Source organism: Chanodichthys erythropterus, chromosome 10 (assembly GCF_024489055.1).
Source record: "Chanodichthys erythropterus isolate Z2021 chromosome 10, ASM2448905v1, whole genome shotgun sequence".
NCBI lineage: Eukaryota > Metazoa > Chordata > Actinopteri > Cypriniformes > Xenocyprididae > Chanodichthys > Chanodichthys erythropterus.
In genome coordinates this window covers 47,303,143-47,321,633 of record NC_090230.1, presented here as the reverse complement: position 1 = coordinate 47,321,633, position 18,491 = coordinate 47,303,143, and the positions used below count along the sequence as shown (strand labels likewise).

General features: G+C 41.8%; 1 protein-coding gene across 1 annotated transcript in view; it reads left to right on the top strand.

Annotated features, from left to right (window-relative positions):
* Positions 1-18,491, top strand: part of gbe1a (glucan (1,4-alpha-), branching enzyme 1a) — a 193,540-nt gene that overhangs the window by 36,694 nt on the left and 138,355 nt on the right. The window contains exon 4 of the mRNA XM_067397121.1: positions 5,169-5,294. Within this exon, the coding sequence (XP_067253222.1) occupies positions 5,169-5,294 (126 nt within the window). The remainder of the gene's footprint in view (positions 1-5,168; positions 5,295-18,491) is intronic.

Below are 18,491 nucleotides of genomic sequence, written 5' to 3'. Positions count from 1 at the left end.
GATTCCCTTTCATCGTCCCCTTAATCAATGTTGCCTATTGCATTTCCCACACATGGCCTTCTGCTGCGTGCCAAATGAATTTGAAACCTGCTGTAAGCGTTAGTTAAAATCAACTCAGCTTTTTCTTTTTTCTTTTTATCACCAGGACCAACAAGCCCGAACCTCATTTATTCAAACATAAATATTTCAGTGCCATGTGTAGTGATATTGCATTTTAAAAACACTGGGAAAACTAGATGCTCAAAGACTTTTAGCAGCTGAAGGTGATCAATACGGATCCCCGGGTGGCTCTGAGATCTCTAAGCAAGCTCTCCTGCAAGACCATGTTTAATTCTCTATGTGGGTACATTCTTTTTGTTGTGCTTCTGTTTGTTGAGAGATACCTCAGTGACTCCAGACAGCTGGTTCAGGGGTATAGTCGTCGTCTCGAGGGAAATCAAAACACTGCTAACTGGAGTCTGAAGGAAGTGAGGAGAAAGGAGAGTTTTCTAGGGGTTTCTTCTTGCTGAAAGTGTGTGGGAAGAGTTATATGTGTGTGCGCGTGAAGTGGAAGAAACCTAAGCAACCTAAACCTCCATATCTCTCTGTCTACACAGAAAAATTTCCAGATGTTTACCTAGGAGCCCTATTAACACTTCAGGTCCTTTACTTATTGACTGTCATGTGAGGCTGGACTCAGATGGAAGGTGTTATGACAGATCAGTGGGGGATGCTTTGATAGGAATGAAATATAATTAAAGGTTTGATGCTGTGTTGAAAATGAAAAGTGCATAGGTGAACTTTACTCTTGTGCTAAATGCAGACGAGATTGTTCATTCACTCTAAATTAAACTCATGCTAATCCATAAATGGTCCTGTCTGGCCTGCTCTATACAGCTAAGAAATGTACCTGCCAGACACAGCTTCTTTAATTACATGGTGCCAACACAAATACATTCACTCTGTATAAAACTCAACGGTAACATAATTTTATTTATTTATTTATTATTATTATTTTTTAGAATATTGTGTTCAAAACTAAACCGGCTCCATTTGATTTGTGTAATTAGATTTGAAGCAAAAAGAAATAAATAAACCAGCCTTAAAAGGGTCCTTGTTGATTTCACTTTTTTTAACTTTAGTTAGTGTGTAATGTTGCTGTTAGAGCATAAACAACATCTGCAAAATTATGATGCTCAAAGTTGAGTGCAAAAGGAGATATTCTCTTTTACAGAAATTGCTTTTTAACCCTTAAATGCATGACTGTTTCGCCAATCATTCTTACATATTTGGGTCTTTATCGACCCGGATCTATATCTAACACGGAAGGATCTCTACCTGTCGCGATAATAGAAAACTCCTCTGATATTAAAGTAACAATTACAGAAGAATAAAATAAATCGTATTTTGTTACCTTTTGGAGCTTGAAAGGGTTCAGTTTGAGCAGATGTTTTACGCCATCACCACTGTCCTCGCCAGAGCTCATTTCCTAGTAAATTCAGCAAATAATGGGCTAGTTTTATGTTTGAGGTCACGAATATGAGCCCATTCGCGATCTCAAACGTATTCTCAAAACAATATAATTTTCAACATCTTCAAAATCAATATTTCGATCGCTAACAGCTTCATCAGAGTCGTCACTTCAGCATTGTGTATCAGATATTGCCATCTTGTGGAATAAAGGTGAATTGCACTTATTCCGTCATCTAAGATTGAATTATTGTTGTGCAGAAAAAATATACGTACACTCATACACACCTCGGGTCGTTTGCAACCCTATACAATTTTTTACAAAAAATGAATACAAAAATAGGCATTCTTTTATAATTTTATAATTTTTTTCTTGTTATATTCTTTATAATGAATTAATTGAGGAATACCAAGAAGGATGATGTCTAACTTTAAAAAATGAACGAGGAGGAGGGTAATGAATGACGTCCCGGGTCACTAAAGACCCGAGGTATGCATTTAAGGGTTAAAGACTACAACAAGCTTCTTTCCGGGTTGGTGACATCACAAATCCCAAAATTTACAAAGGGGGTGAGGCCATGTTAGGCTGCTTTAGAGAAGAGGAAGAGTTGTTGTAGTAGAGTGTTGTTACCAATCTTTAATTTGAAAAACACATTTCTGGCATCTGTAAAAGTGCATTCTTCCATCTTAAAAAAATACCATGCCGTCATTTTACACCAGACTGCTTCACAAATGAGGATCAATTCAATGCTGAATTTTCATAAAAGATTGACATGATGGCGCATTCTAGTCGATGAGCTGAATCAACTCCACAGCAACTACATAAATTTATCTACTAACCATTCAGAAACGTCCAGATGTATTCTATAAGTTGTAACTTCTTCCTGAGTCTCTCGTCATTTTGGCAATCGTCATTTTGGCTGCGTGAGATTCTCCAGCTTTGTTTTTTAGCAACCGAAGCATGAGCTGTTAAAGCTCCGCCCTCTTCTGGAAAGAGCGGCTCATTTGCATTTAACGGGACACACACAAAAACTGTGTGTTTTTGCTCAAACCCAAATAGTGGCAAATTTGACAAGCTATTCTATTCTAGCCTAGCCTAAGTTTTAGCTTTGCCATGCTGGGAGACCAGTTTACCACTTTTAGATGGTTTATGCTGTTTTCTTTTCAGAATGGTGTGTACTCAAGAGGAAATTATTGAACTACTCTTCAACATAAACATTTTGGAGATTTTTTTTTTTTTTTTTTTTTTAATGTAACCTATTTTAATGCTAAAAATACTACTAATTTACACTACAAGATACAACATCCCAAATTAACTTATTCTAGAATGTAGACAGATAGTAATAACTGGCCTAGTTAGTCTTTGTAGTGGAGAATAGGGGTGGAACGGTTCACTGTAAAAAACGAACCGTTTGGTTCTCCACGGTTCATCCCAAATCTGACACAGCTATATGGTTTGTTGAAAACAACGTGTAAAACAGACATGCGGATTCGGCTAATGTATGTTTCAGTCAATGGATATGTATACATTCTGGTTCACCAATACATTACAACAGCGATGATCAAAAGGACATGGACAAAACAGTCACTCTTTTGTAAATAAATGTCCACTATGAGTGTGTTGATGGCGCGCGAGCGCAGGTGTTCACGTTGCTATCCGTGTTTAAACTAAACTCATTTAAACCTTGCCAATTTAAACAAGACGTGAAAGAGAACTCGCGCGCGCAAATAATCTCGCGCAAATTCTCTTTCTAGCCTTGCACCGTAACGGACAAATTCACACAAAAATTATGTCAACATGCCCATCTTAGCGAGTATCCTAACAAACATAGTAGGTTATGTCTTAAGAGAAAAACGAGACAGAGCGCATCAGTAAAAGTATACTGGATCTTTGAATTATGTCTTAAAGGCACAGCAATCTAATATTCCTGCGTTCTATGTTTTAATGTTTAATGTTAATGTTAAGCTTTTGTAACTTCAATAATGTTTCATCAAAGAAGTTTACATGAAGTGTTATTTTATATTTGACTTCATTCAATTTCTGTACCTGAAAGCTTAGATTCCTGAAAAACATTGTTTTACCTGTAAAGCATTGTTTATTTGTATCTTAGCTCTCATGTATTTATTTGTGCTGTTTCTTTTAGTTTGGTTATTTGTTTTTATTTTCTTTATCTTTATTTGACAATTGTCCTATTTTTTTGACTGAACAAAGCACATACCGAACCGTACCGAAACCACAATACAAACCGAACCGTGAGAAATCTGAACGTCATGTTTCCATGGTTACACTGGATTTTCTCATTTGTCAATATTGTTTTACTTGTTGTGTACTAACGTAAAAAAAAAAAAAAAAAAAAAAAAAAAATCTAATACATTTTTAAATCGGCTAAAAATTATTGGTCAGAATTTTTTTTATTCATTTTTTTTTTTCTGGTTTTGTGGTATTGTTCAGTATTGGATATATAGGCAAATTGCAATCCATTTTTAGACATTTTTTTCTGGAACTTTACTGAGCTCTATTAAATCACTAAATCACTCCAAGTTGTCTCTCTTTGTCTTTCTCTGTCATTCTTTCTCAAAGTCACAGTGTTATTTCTGCTGTCAGTAAAGCGATGGTATGTTCTTAGCTTGGTAATAGTCTGTGCAAAGCCGACCAGAGCGGTTTAAGGATGTTTCGTCCTGCCCCGCCCCGCCCCAATGTCTCTCCAGAACGGCTATCGATCTGTGACAATCCCCAAGCTGCCTCCCAAGAGATTGAAAGCAATGATGGACCTTCTTAAAGTACTTTGTTTTCTTCTGCTCTTCTTCTCCTCTCTGTCAGCTCTCATCACCAAACACCTGTCCACCTGGTGTGTGTGTGTGTGTATGTGTGAGAGAGAGAGGGAGAGAGAGTTTCTAACTGAGTCTGGAAGGATTATGAAAAGAGGTGGGTTGGGAATCTTTATTTTGCAATGTTATTAATATGCACATTATGACAAAGAGCTGTTTTTAGTATATAGATGAAAAGCCTTCAATATTTTCTTTGTAATAAATGGTGCTTTTAAACCATGGCAGGAAGCAGCAAACAGAAACACCAAATTGAATTGCCTGGAAAATGTGTTTTGCATAATATACAGCATTTAAATATTTTGTGTGTGTATACATACATTACCGTTCTACTACCGTTGGTAGGAGTTTAATATATGTTAAAATGTAATTTATTCCTGTGATGGTACAGCTGAATTTTCAGCATCATTACTCCAGCCTTCAGTGTCACAAGATCCTTCAGAAATCATTCTAATATGCTGATTCAGTGGTCAAAAACATTTTTTTTTTTTAATTATTATTAATATTATCAGTGATACAGGGGAAACAGTTGTGTTGCTTAATATTTTAAACCACATTTTTGTTTGTAATTTGATGAATAGAAAGTTCAAAAGAGCAGCATTTATTTGAAATAGAATTTATTATTATTATTATTATTATTATTATTATTATTATTATAAGTGTCTTTATACTCTTTACAGTCACTTTTGGTAAAATTTAATGCATCCTTGCTGAATAAAAGTAATCATTTCTTTTCCAAATAAAACATTGTACTGAACCTAAACTTTTTAATAGTTGTGTAATAAAAATATCTCTTTTATTTGTATGTATATATGCTTCTATTTAGCATCGTAAATTAATCTTGAATATTAAAATATAATTCGAGATGTCAAATTTGTCATTTCTCTCTGTAGCTTGTGGTCCTGACCAGAACAGGTGAATATCTGTTTCGGATCTCTCCTTGGGCCAAATATGTCACAAAAACGCTGGATTCTGTCACCTATGACTGGACCCACTGGGACCCCCCACAACCATACCAGGTGAGTGAACACCCTAGATTTTATGTAAAAAATACAGTAGAATATATACAATTATAATTATTCTGAGCAATTTTTCAAGACAAGGACCTCCTATTGTGTTGAGGGTAAATTTGGCCCACACTGGCTTTTCAAACTTAAAACATTGGTTATTTTTCTCATTTAGTGTCATGGATGTGCATGCAAAGTTTCGAAACATAGATGTGTTTTGGAAAGGTTGTACAAATTTTGGTTATATAAATTATGGTTGGCCCAGTCACCATGATTTTGCCAACATTCCTCTCTGAAAATGTAGTCCTACTCCTAAACCCAACCCTACCCATAAGTTATCCCTTAAATCAGATCAGAGGGAAATGACAGGTGAATAACACTGATGTAGAAGCACCTAAACCTGGCTGTAAACCTAAATTTGACATAAACTGTAAACTTGTCCCTCAAATCTGAGTGTTGTTCCAGGATCAATAAAGATGTTGATCCAGGAACATGTTGTACCTGGTGAAATCACTTTCACCAATTGAACCCCATTCGTTTCCATGTAATTTCCTCAAAAAAATAGCACTTAGTAAAACAGCAAATAATCAGGTACAAAACAGAAAAACTTTATTGTAGATTGTCAAACACCAAAATATCAAATCCAAGAGAATTTATGAAATTTAGACTCAAAGTTTACTTGAAGTTGAAGATTCACTGTTTCTTCTTCTATTTGAGTTTCAAAGTCAAAATAAATAAATAAATAAATAAATAAAAAATCTGTGGAAGGGTATTTTTGGTTGTTAGTTTTTTGGAACCCATTTACTAGACTGTTTCAGCACTGAAAAGAAGTGTGATAAACCAAGACATAACAAAAAGGTATAAATAACAATAAATACTTAAAGGTGCTACAGAGGATGTTTTGTTTTATACATTTTTGCAATATTACTTGAAACTGTCTTTACTAACTGATAAAAGACTATGTATTAGGTGCACTAAAAGTAATAATATTAATATACATCATCTGTGCACGAGGTAGGGCCTTAAAAACATCAGCCAATCGCGTAAACGATTGGCCCTCTGGCTTGTCAATCACTGCCATGACGTTCCTTGTGAGAGACGTGCGCGGCTGCGCTCTCCAGTAACTTTCCACACTCTACAGGCGCCGCATGCAATGTTTTTGTCCGGAGACTGGAGTAACAACTGCAGATTATGAGTTACCTGCGGTGAGTCTGACATAATGAATCCACTAACACGACACAGCGAATGCCGGTGGTAAACACTCGTTTTCCAATACTCGTGCACGAGTTTTGGGAGGTGTTCCCTCGAAATGAGCTGTGAAGGAGGGGGGTTGTTCTTACACATGCACTCATTTCAAAAACTCACTAACAGTCTTTGGTTTCTCAGTCAATAAAAAGATCCTCTGTAGCACCTTTAAACTAAGTTTTTTTTTTTTTATGTACAATTGTTTTTTTTCTCGCACACAAGCACACACTCTCAGAGGTTTCAGGTGTTACAGGTTTGAGCAGATGCTTTAGGCTGTCAGGGAGGAGAGTTTTGAGTTATGGACTCTGGCAAGGTTTAACCTATTAGAGTCAGGTTTTGCTCTGCAGAGGGTCCGTGGAGAATCGTACATCACACCAGTCATCATTGACTGATAGCTGCTTCCAAGAACCAAGAGTTCCTGGTTTAACCACACATGCTTCTTTCTCTCTAAGAAAGAATATGTCTTTCTATTTTGTTAAAAGATTACTTTTTTATACTTTTCATAGTGGACAAATACAATCAAGTAATGTTTTTTCTGAAAGACCACTGGGCCAAAAGAGCCCATGGTTGAAGAAACACCCATTTATAATTATCTTTGTCAAAAACCACTATTTGTTTTTAGGGTGGAGGTAGATTATGATAAAAGTCAAAGCAGGAGGAGGGAATGTTTGCAGGACCGTGATGTTGTTCAGGCGAGCATGTGCCCTTCCTGTGGCTCTCGACCATTTATCATCGGTAGCCATTAGCATCTCTGAAGCACCCTGCTCTTATGCAGACCCCTCTTCCGTGTTAGTAATGACACTCAAAACCGCCTCCTCTTAAGTGGCCCGCCACATTAAACAGCCAATTTAATCGGAGGCGATTCAACAATTGCTTTCTCCCTCTTGATGTCTTCATTTCACTGAAGAACCATTTGCAAACAGCTTTGATATGGGGCGGTTCTTCCACAATGACAATGAGACAGACTTTCCTTTGATATCTATTCATGGCATCAGACATTCATACAGCGACTGTGGTCAATGCCATCATGCACATAATCAAGTTTTTTAGAGGAGATGAATTGGTGACACAATGTCGTCTGACAGTTATAGCGGTTGCTGCATGATTAAAGGCAGGAAATATTGCTTTTTGCTTTCTGGAAATGGCACCATTTTCAGTGAGATACAATTGGTTTAGCTTTCTTTTTTGCATTTAACTTCTATGTGTCTTTGTATGTAATTGTCTCTGATATGTCTGGCAATAAAACCGAAAGATCGCTATAGAAAAACACACTATTATATTTAAAATTGTATTGCTTTCTTAGGCCCTGTCCCAAATGGCGCACTTCATGTGGACTTTCGGTCTCGTGGACTTAAATTGCACGTGCTCGCCGAGTCTACGAGTCCGTAGGCCGTCCCATTCAGCATTTTAATGCTCTGAAGTGTGCTCAGCAGCGCCCGCTTTGTACCCTTGAAGCAGTCTTCCGCGAAGCCCGCATAGATGCAGGCTCTGCACACTTTAACTACCCAGGAATCCTTGCGAAATGCCAATCAGACAATGGATGGGAGGAAATTTCGCTCAAGAACAAAAGATGACATGGCTGAGAAGAAAATATTTAAGTGTAGGTATCATTACGGTTTTTATGACCTAGGTGTACATTTTACCAGTTGTTACCTACAGTTTATACAAACATTATGGTCATCGACCAGTGTTTGATATCTCAAACATAATAATGGCGTGTTGAATAATACGATCGCATTATGATTCATTAAATAAATAGAACCGAATGTCAGGGCTTTATAGTTATATGTAAACCTAGTATTTATATTTAAACCTGTAAATTCATCTGAAACTCATGCACATGTTTATTATGTGTTAAAATTGTAATCTTAGTTCAAATTGAACATTATGTATTATTACAACTGTATACATTATTTAAATAAGCATGCATATATTGTCTAATGCCCAGGTGGCATAAGCAAAAGCAGGCTGTGTAGTTGACATGGAGATAATATTTTGCAAAAGAAAAGAAACCTGTTCTTGATGCTAAATATTATCCCCGAACCTGCAGCTCCTGTCAAAAAACAACCAGACCGTTATTTCCGGCATGACGATCGAGTCTGTCCCAAAAATACCTCTCAATGCGCCCTCGTGGACTTGCGCCAAGGGCCCTATAGGTCTGCACTACATGACGTCACCAAAGTGTGGACTCTGAGGAAGTCCACAAATCCGGAGTGTGCCATTTGGGACAGGGCCAGAATCTACCAGATATCCTTTTTTATATAAACTTTGTTAATAAATTAATCAGATTAATCACATATATCAATATTTGCTGAGAAAATCCATCCAAATTAAGATTATTCATAGAATATAATATATGGGAATCAAAAGTATTATTATATTTGTAGCGTATGCACACGTATCAGGATAATCAATAAACTTTGGAATGTTCAGAACGCTTTTAGCATGCTGGACTGGGTTGTAAAACCCCCCCCAGAGACTGACCAGATCCACATTCCAACACCCCACACACACAGGGACACACAAAAACACACACACAGACAGACACAGAAACACACAATCATACATTTTCAACTGTATTTGTAAACTACCACTATGCTGAAATATATATTTCATATATTTTTAGGGCCTATGCATGTTTCCTAGTGTTTAAATGAGTGTATTTGTGCTAGTGTGCATTTTAACGATATAATTTTGTCTGTAAACCATAACTTCTCTCCTATGCCTTTCTGACCTATCGAGTTTGGTCTCTCCGTAAAGCTCCGGACACGAGCTATTCACTGAGATATGTCACACCGCTGATAAATGCATTTTTCTATGTGTTTAATGATACTGTGAAGAACGCACTCCATTTGGAGATCTGATCTGAGAGTCATAAATCATGCAGATTAAGTCGTGAGGCCAAACAAAGGAAAAGCTTTCCCGCCAACTTTGCACCCATGTTATTGGCTACCCCACCTCAAGGAGGTGTGTCGGCTTATCTGTCATAAAAGCAAAGACGCACAATTTCTTGTGTGTTCTCTCCCGATTGTCTCACGAGCATCTCATGCACGTTTTTCCCGGACCCCTCCGGTGACCACGCGCTGCCACCGCGCTCAGCTTCGGGATCGCCATCTTCCAGCGAAACTCACTCTCGTCCTCAGTTCAAACCTTCCCGCTGAACGGAGGAAGCCAACGAACTGCACCAGCGCTAACCTGAAATTCGACACACGCAACCAATGCAAGTATACTGCCGTTTCTCAATCTTAGATGATGAAACTGATTTCCGTGCTGGCTTAGGACTGGTTGTGAGTTTGCTACTTGCCTTCTCTCTCTTTCCTTATCTAATTCTATTCTTGTACATAGGTGTGTATTTTCTTGTATATATATTTAGATGTATAACCTCTGTATTCGTAGTTTGCATATATTAAAACGTTATTCATGCTCGATTGTTCTGTTTGTTCTTTCAGCGGAAAACCCAAGTCACTTTAACGTTTTTTCGATCGCTTTATGCTTTAGTTATTTTCATGGCCAGAGAATAACTCCGTTTATAATATTCTGTGAGGGACTTAGTTTGCTGGACAAACGAGCAGTTTCTCTAAATAATTATTAAACCAGAACTAATCATATATGTAATTGATTATAATTCGTTGTAATTGATTCACAATATATGTTTAATTCCCCATTGGGTCGATATATGAATCATAATTTATTCATAACCTTATGAATTATTATATTCATATTTCATCCATAAATTGATTAATAACCGCTACATTTCGTTACATATATTATTTGGTGGAGGATTCGCGAGCAACGTTTTAAACTTGGTTTTCGGTAAAAGAGCAATGTAGAATAATTTTGTATGATTTAACTTACATGCGCGCTTTATTCAGTGAGAAGACGCACGGGTCCTCACTACGCACCGTTAACAAGCTGCTGTTTGTGTCTAGAAACACTGCAGGCATAGCCTTGGTTGACCGTGAAATACACTGCAGTCCATTGATATCTCAAGCTCGTATCTGTGAAGGACGACAATCTTTGCAGTAAGTTACAGTTTTGAATATTAATTTCCGCTTGAATAAACGAATTGAATCGTGTTCAGCGAGTTTAGAGGGTCGTGGCGAGATTCCTGCGACCACTCTTTCGAGGCCTCATTATATTTACCCGCTATTGAATCTGAATTTCTTGTGTCGTCCAAAAATTCACAATAGCCGGTTTGCTCCTGGGTTACGTCGTTTGGACTAGCTACCCAAAACCACGTGATCCCCGTTACAGATCTAATCGGAAAAGCAGTCCGTCTGGTTTATCGATTGATGTGTAATAATTTGGAGCTCGTATCAGCATTCTGATCCAATGTTGATTAGTAACAGCGGCGAAGCAATCCCGCAAAAGTTACATATTCGCGTGCATTAAAGTTTGCACCAAAGGGACTGATTCCCAGAGTTGTGTACCCGTGAGTAAAACGGTACACATATTTTTATGAAAGAATCCGCTGAGGTTCTATAGTTGTAATCGTGACCGTGCAGTTAAAACAGCGTAAGGGTCAGAAACCCACAAGCGCGCTCGTTTTTGTATCACGAATTAAAGAAAGGGGATGCAGTAACTCTGACCAGACGCCAGAGGGCAGTCTGCTCAGGTGTGCCACCCCTCCCTACTTATTGGTTGTGTGGACTCAGTGACGCCACCGCGTGGACGTTCTGAGTTAAAGCCGCTCCATACTTTGAACTGAAATTATCTCCAAGTTATCTTTTGCTTCTCTATACTGCGGGGAGTTGTAAAAGTAATTTGCTTTTGGTGGTTATGCTTTCCAATCATTGTTGGAATGTGGTTTACTGATTTAAATTTAATTTAAACACGTTTAAATTTTTAATTTAAATTGTTTCCCTTCCAACAAGGGAATTCACTTTCTGAGAGTGCGCCCCCTGGTGGACACTGTCAGATAAGTCAATTCTCTTTTCCCTTGTATTCTTTTTCCTGTATTCACAGATCTACTTTATTTTATTTTATTTCAGTTTATTTATTTTATTTTTATTCCACTTTGTGTTATTTCATCCATTCCCTTTTTGTCTTTTCTCTCTCTCAAGTTATTTCTTTAGTTTACTTTGGAAATTCATTCCCTTTATTACTTAATGTTTTATTTTATTCACTCTTAGTTCTGGGTCCTGTGTGTTATTGGCTGGCAATAATATTCACGCACACCCAAGCCTCCCTTATTTCATACACTTATTTTTGAATTTAATTAAATAACATTTAATTCAATTTTAAAATTAAGTAGTGTCAATCAGTTGGCATTTTGCTATCAACAAGCAATTCTCTTTAGGAAAAATCTGCAGATAGGGAAGGCTTTCTCTTTTCTTTCTCCCATTCTGTTATTCTATGCACTCATTTAAATTTAATTGAACAAGTTTAATTCAAATTTGAATCAAGTGCCTCTGAATTATCCTCTTTTCGCTTTTTCCCATCCTGTTATTCTATGCACTCATTTAAATTGAATTGAACAGAGTTTAATTCAAATTTGAATCAAGTGCATCTGATTTGTTTTTGTTTTCTGTTATTTTTACTTTTGTTCTGCTTCTAGCTAGTTCATTTTAGACCCCTACTCTTTTATCCTACACACTTAATTAGTTAAATTCTATTTAAACAAGATTTAAATTGAGTTTTAAATTTACAATTAAGTCGTGTTTACCTGATTGTTTGTGCACTTGCAGATAAGGCCCTTTAGCGCCCTGGGGTGAGCTGACGGTTGCTCCAGTGAGTTCCAGTGAGTGGAGCTACCTGGCCTGGCGCTTCTTACACTAACCGTGTGTGAATCGTGGACATTCTGACCCCGTATCACGGGCAACACGCAAGGACATCAGCGAGTTGTGTATCAGGTACAGGGAGGCAACGAGACCCGGGGTGACAACAAGCGGCAATTTTGTTTAATTTCCTTGCTCAGGCTTCTGCATGACAGAACCGCCCGTTTGGAGTAACTGCCCGTAAAGGGGACAGACTCTGAGTTCAGGGAAAACTCAATCTTGACTGGTCACTCGGGCCGTTGGCGCAAATACCTTGCCAAAGTGCGCAATTGTGCTGGTGTTCCCTGTTTGAGAGGTTGCACCGTGGTACAAAGGGGACAGGTGCCACGGACACCGCAGTAGAGTGTTTGATCGTCGAGGAAAGGTGGCCTGCCATTGAGTTCTTATCTGAGCACCCACGATTCACCCAGGCCTAAATTAGTGACATACAGTCACTTCACCTAATTGAAAGCCACAGAATATTACATATTCTTCAATTACTCAGGTGCGGGCCAACCCTTAGGCTCTCGATCCATACCATCCCTCTAGGTTTTATGACGCAACCGTGCACTCGCCTGACACCGTCATAAACCCAGCTGGAATAGGAAGTTTAAGTTTCACTTCTCCCCTCTAGCCCTTCTGTTTTAGTTTATTGCGATTCTATTTTTATTCCTTTCTATTTGTTTACTGCTCTATTTCTCATTTAATTGCATCCACCCTGTTCTGTTTTGCTTCTCTACTGTGTTTGTTTCTTTCAGTTCATGTAAAAGCAGAGCCTGTGAGAGCCATCACGGAAAACTGAGTAATAGATAGACGACCGAGCAGCGAGAGTCATCAAAGGACTCTTAGGGCTACCGCCTGTCAAAATCTTTATTCAAATCCGGCACTCACCCACACAAATTGACCCGCGTGGTCCTTTTGGCTATCGACAATTAAGTGTCTAGCCTACATTCCACTAACTGTCTGCACCAGTTAACTGGAACCAAACCAAAGAATTATATAATCATGCATTATTATAAGTCGTTAGCCCTGCGCGTGCTTGCATTGGTTCTGTTTGTGCTGTCTTTCTCTCGCCAACAGCAAGCTAACGTGTTCAGAGCAGCCAGCCCCAGCACCCATGGGGACGGACTCAAGACCGGGTTGGGCTCCCTGACCAGCACAATCCTGCCCAACGACGCTGTGGATCCCCAGCACCTAAGCAACGAGCAGCTGGACGACAACCTGAATCGACTAATGGCCCACGATCCAATGCCGAGCTACAAAGAGTGGGCGAGAGTCATCCGAGCCATCGCCCACAACCTCAAGCTCCAGGCGGAGGACGCCCGGAGGAATCAGGCCCAGATTCATCGTCACCACGATCAGCGACTCGTCGAGACCCAGGACCAGCGTTGGACAGCGGACGAATCCAAACCCGAGCTGCAGGAGGAGCTGCAAAGACTTCAAAAGCCCTTGCAGAGCTCCACCTGGAGGTGGAGCGTAGAAAACTGACTGGAAAACTCCAACACAGCGAAGCTCCCCTAGCCAAAGCAGAGACTACACTGAAAGACAGACACACTAAAGCCCTGACCTGTGAAAATCATCTCAAACAGGCCCAGAAAGGAGTTATGGCTCCGAAACAACAAAGAGACTATGTGAATGAACTTGACACTGGTTACAGAGTACTGAAAAGTGGCATGGGAGGGGAAACACACATCACAGAGTTTCCCCTAACCAGTCAAGAAGCCCTAATTCCAAATGGGGTTAAAAGTCCACTGCCCAAAACGTCCAACGGCCAAGAACCTTCGCCAGCAGCTGTCACATCCAACTGCCAGCACCTGCGACAGGTTCTGATCCAAAAGCTTTCTGACCCTGCATCAGATCAAGGGCTCCCTGCTGCCATGGACCTAAAACGGGGCAGACTGAATAACCCATACACTTTCTACAGCCGAATGCAAAGAGGGTACTACGGAGCACGTAACCAGCCAGCAACGGAGGAAGATTTCATCTTCAACCCTCTGCTTCTCCGAGAGCTGCACCCTGCGGTGAGTGATCATCTGGCAGCCTTGGCCTGCTCAAGCAGCATGTCTATTCAGCAGCCGCGAGACTTGGTCGACGAAGCTCAAGCCAAGCAGAGAACTGCGTCTAAAAAGACTGTAGAAATTCCAACCAGTTACCCAGACTCCGATCACTGCCCAGAAACCTGTCCTCACCTTTTTGAAAGACTGAGAAATGAAGCTGAAAGACAAAGCCAGACTCTCAAGTCACAAAGATGTGAGCTGAATGTGCAGTCTCACAGTCCAAATGAGGTCCACCTTGAACACACAGCTCCCATGCACCACACCATTGGTCGAGTGAGCCTGGTACCTCCTGTGTGCGTAGCGCAAATGGACACGTTTCTCTGTTTCACCCACAAAGACCCGCTAGACTGTTTTGAGCCCTTATTGAACGCCAGACCGCTGAAAATCTGGGCTCAAGTGTGTGAACTTCTGCCTTCCCAGTCACCCAGACCACCTGAGCCAGACGGTCAGGTCACAGAGGTCGCGGGAAATCTCCCAGCTAACCGCGGGAACCCCGGCTCAGAACACAGTTCAAGGTCGCCACCCGGCATACTTCAACTCACCATAGACTGTAACTCTCTCTGCTCCAAGGTCACGACAGACTCACAGCTGAATGATGTAACTACAACAGACATTATTCTCACACTGTGGGCAGACAACTCAGCCTTCAGCCACACGCTGTTAAATGCTCTCAGTGAAGGAACACCGGACCTCCCATTTGTCAACATGCAAATACGCTTCCCATTGGACTTTCGTCTGTCAACCATGATGACCGTCAAGGACATCTGCGTTGTGAACTTCAAATGGAACAACCGGCATTTAACCCATCACTTCCTGGTCCTTCCAGACCTCCTGATGCACTCTAATGCTCATACGGACAGTGCAAATGAGTTGTTGTGGGCCCCAATGACTGTACAGCTTCCTGTTGTTCCTGTCAACACTGCCAACTTCCTGTCAGGCCAGACCACCCAAGAGGTCTGCCTCCTGATCCACATACAGGAAACTGTAGTACCACCTTACACCAAAGGGGGTGCTGTTTGGATCAACATACAGGAAATTGTAGTACCACCTTACACCAAAGGGGGTGCTGTTTGGCTCAACAGGCAATGTGGTCAAACCCTAAGCCACATGCTGGGCTCCTTCACACTGTCACCTGAAGGCGTGGAACTTGGACTTGCTCTAAAAGCCACACCGCTAACTGAAGTGTCACCCTACGTAGTTCACAGCTGGCTCAACGAATGCATGGTCACAGACATCAGCATTCCCAAAGCCCACCATCTAGAATGGATAATGGACCACGGCCCCTATGACTTTGAACGCAAGTTAACAGTCATTAACTTAATACCAGCTGCCATGGTCCCAGAAGGAAGCTTAAGCAACACAAGTTTCACAGCATCCTTCAAGAGCATCTCCATCACTTCCATCAAACTGTTCCCCACAGAACAGGTGCACAGAACGGAGCTGATGGAGGACAAACACCTTGCAGTACCCACAGTCGCTAACCAGCCTGCCTGTGAAACTCAGGAAAGCGCTGCACCTCGGACAGCCAACCTGACAGCTAATACCACAACAGAGGAGCCCTTCCCAAGGTTTGAGCCTAAAGGCCAACAGATCCAGAAAGATGCAAGTGCGCTAAAGAATGATGCAGACTGTCGAAGACTCAGAAACGTCTTGCACAAATTCAAAGTGACATTTGACAAAGACCTTTTATGCGGTGGTACCACTAAACTTCACACAGTGCATAGTGCAACACACCCAAATGCTCCTCCCACCTTAATCAGGCAGTACGAAGGTCAGATCGCCCCACATGAACCAGTACAGGAGGTTGTTCATTCAACAGAAGGAAAAGGTGTTATCTGCCCATGCAACAGCACCTATTCAGTCCCTACCTGGTCCATTGTCAAACCAGACAGCAAGTGGCGACCCACCAGCGACTTCAGGAGGCTGAACCAGCAGGTGCCACTGCCACAACGTGCCAGAAAGCACAAGTCTGCACGGAGCGGAGATTCAGCTGCCTATCAAAACTGCTATAACAGCACACCAGCGTTGACACTTGAGATACTGGTACCCCAACAACAGCGACCAGCCTGTCACAGATACCTCAAAGAGAATGCGTGCCAAGGAATGCCCACGGCCTACGTCGATGGACGTTCCTACAACCATGAGGGCATCCCACAGGCAAATGCAGGGGTACGATGGTTAAGAAACCAACCCTGCCAACCACAGAACAGCAGGTGGGGTCCCCAGTCATGTCAGTATGGTGAAGCAGCAGCTACCCTCATAACTCTTCAAGTCTCCTCAGCTCATAACATCAGGGAACTCATGTGCACAGACTCACACTTTGCCAGACCTTGTTTCACATGCCATCTTCTGGGCTGGAAACAAACTGGTTTCAAGACTGAATGCAACAAGCAGGTGAAACATCAACACATGTTCCAGACACGTGATCACCTCACCCAAGCAAATGACATGATCGTTTACTGGGAAAAGGTGAAAAGATGCTTAAAGCAACCAGGGCGTGACAAAGGTGTGAACAACCAAACTAATGCCCTTGCCAAGACTGGCACACTGCATAACAAGCTATGGTCACACCCACCCCATTCACCCACCCTTAGTGTGGCAACAACAACCCGCAGCCAGCGGACTGTTCCTGCAACATTTCCCACCTTACTGCCACTGCCACTGACAACCAAACTTTCCAATATTTCCATTCAAAATGTTTTGTACCACCACTCAGACCCCTCCAACCTCCCGTTCCCGGCATCTGGTCCCACGGCGGCCCCTAGCAACAAACGACTGCACGAGACCGACCACATGCTGCGTGTTCTAAAATATGTCCCTGATGTCTTCACAGCGCCAAAGCTTGTACTGCCACAGGGCCAAAAGGGGGGTGAACTGATATACACCCACGACACACCATGTGCCAAACACCATGGCACCAGAACTATTTATGAGACTTTGGAACAAGTGGCGTACTGGCCCAGCATGCAGAAAGATGTGGCAGAGTATGTCAGAGAATGTCAGGTTTGCTGTCAAGTCCAAACTGTAAACCCAAACTACAGAGCTCCACTGCAACGCAGAGGAGTCACGTTTCCACGGTCAGTCGACCAGAAAGACTGGACTGTAAAACCTCATCTGAGGCTCATGGCCATCACAGACACCATACAGGAGTCAACTCAGGTGTTCCCCACAGAACTACTGATGGCACGGCAGGTGCCACTGCCGTTGCATCTGTACCAACCAGGAGACTTGAGTCTCATCACAGCCTGCTCCCCTCATCAGCATCACAACAAGCTCCTACAACTGAGAAAGCAACTCGCAACACAGAGCCAAACCCTGCAAACCACCTGCAAATCCTGGAAAGGTATTGCGTTGGTTCTCCGCACTCACAGTTTCCTGCTGATGCAAACTGCAAACTCAAGGAAGCAACTGTTTACAGTCCTCCAGAATGACTTTGCCCAAAATCAGCTGGTTATAGCTCTGTTGACAGACCTGCTGCGAGAAATTAGCTTCTCTGTGGACAGAGTGGCTATGAATAGGATTCCTCAGTATCCTACACAAACTGTGCTGGAATTTGCTACTGGCAGACCCAAAGACACGGTCAATGTCAGGTGGCAGCAACGTAACACCCATGCCAAGAAACACACCTCAGTTGCGGTAGCCTACCACAACAGCAACCCACGGCTGTGCCCGGCTCCCCACTTTCGCAGGTGTAGTTTCACCAAAGACTTTCAGTACTTCTGCCCAAACCAGCTCTTCCTCAGAAACCACACTGAAGGAATGGGCCGGTTGCAGCCCATGACCAGCGACACACGCTGCCCGGCCAAGCCTCGCACCCCAGTCATCGGAACACAAGCCGAGATTGTGGGTGATCCACTGCTCATCCACACCCCCACTCATGCTGCCACCCTAACCTACAATCAGCACAGCACCGCCACTCATGTCAACCTGCCCAATCCAAGTAAGTGGATCCAGGTACCCCTGGGTTCAATCCTTCATCGTCTCTCAAGCAAAGAGGACCAGTCAGAACTGGAAATCCCATCTTCCCCCAGGGATCACCATCACACCTTAGATCCAGGAATGGAACTGAGGATTGACAAAGGGGGGTCCCAGCTAAGTGACAGTACTCCCATTGATGCAGCCTTCCAAGCACTCTCACGACTGCCTGTCCT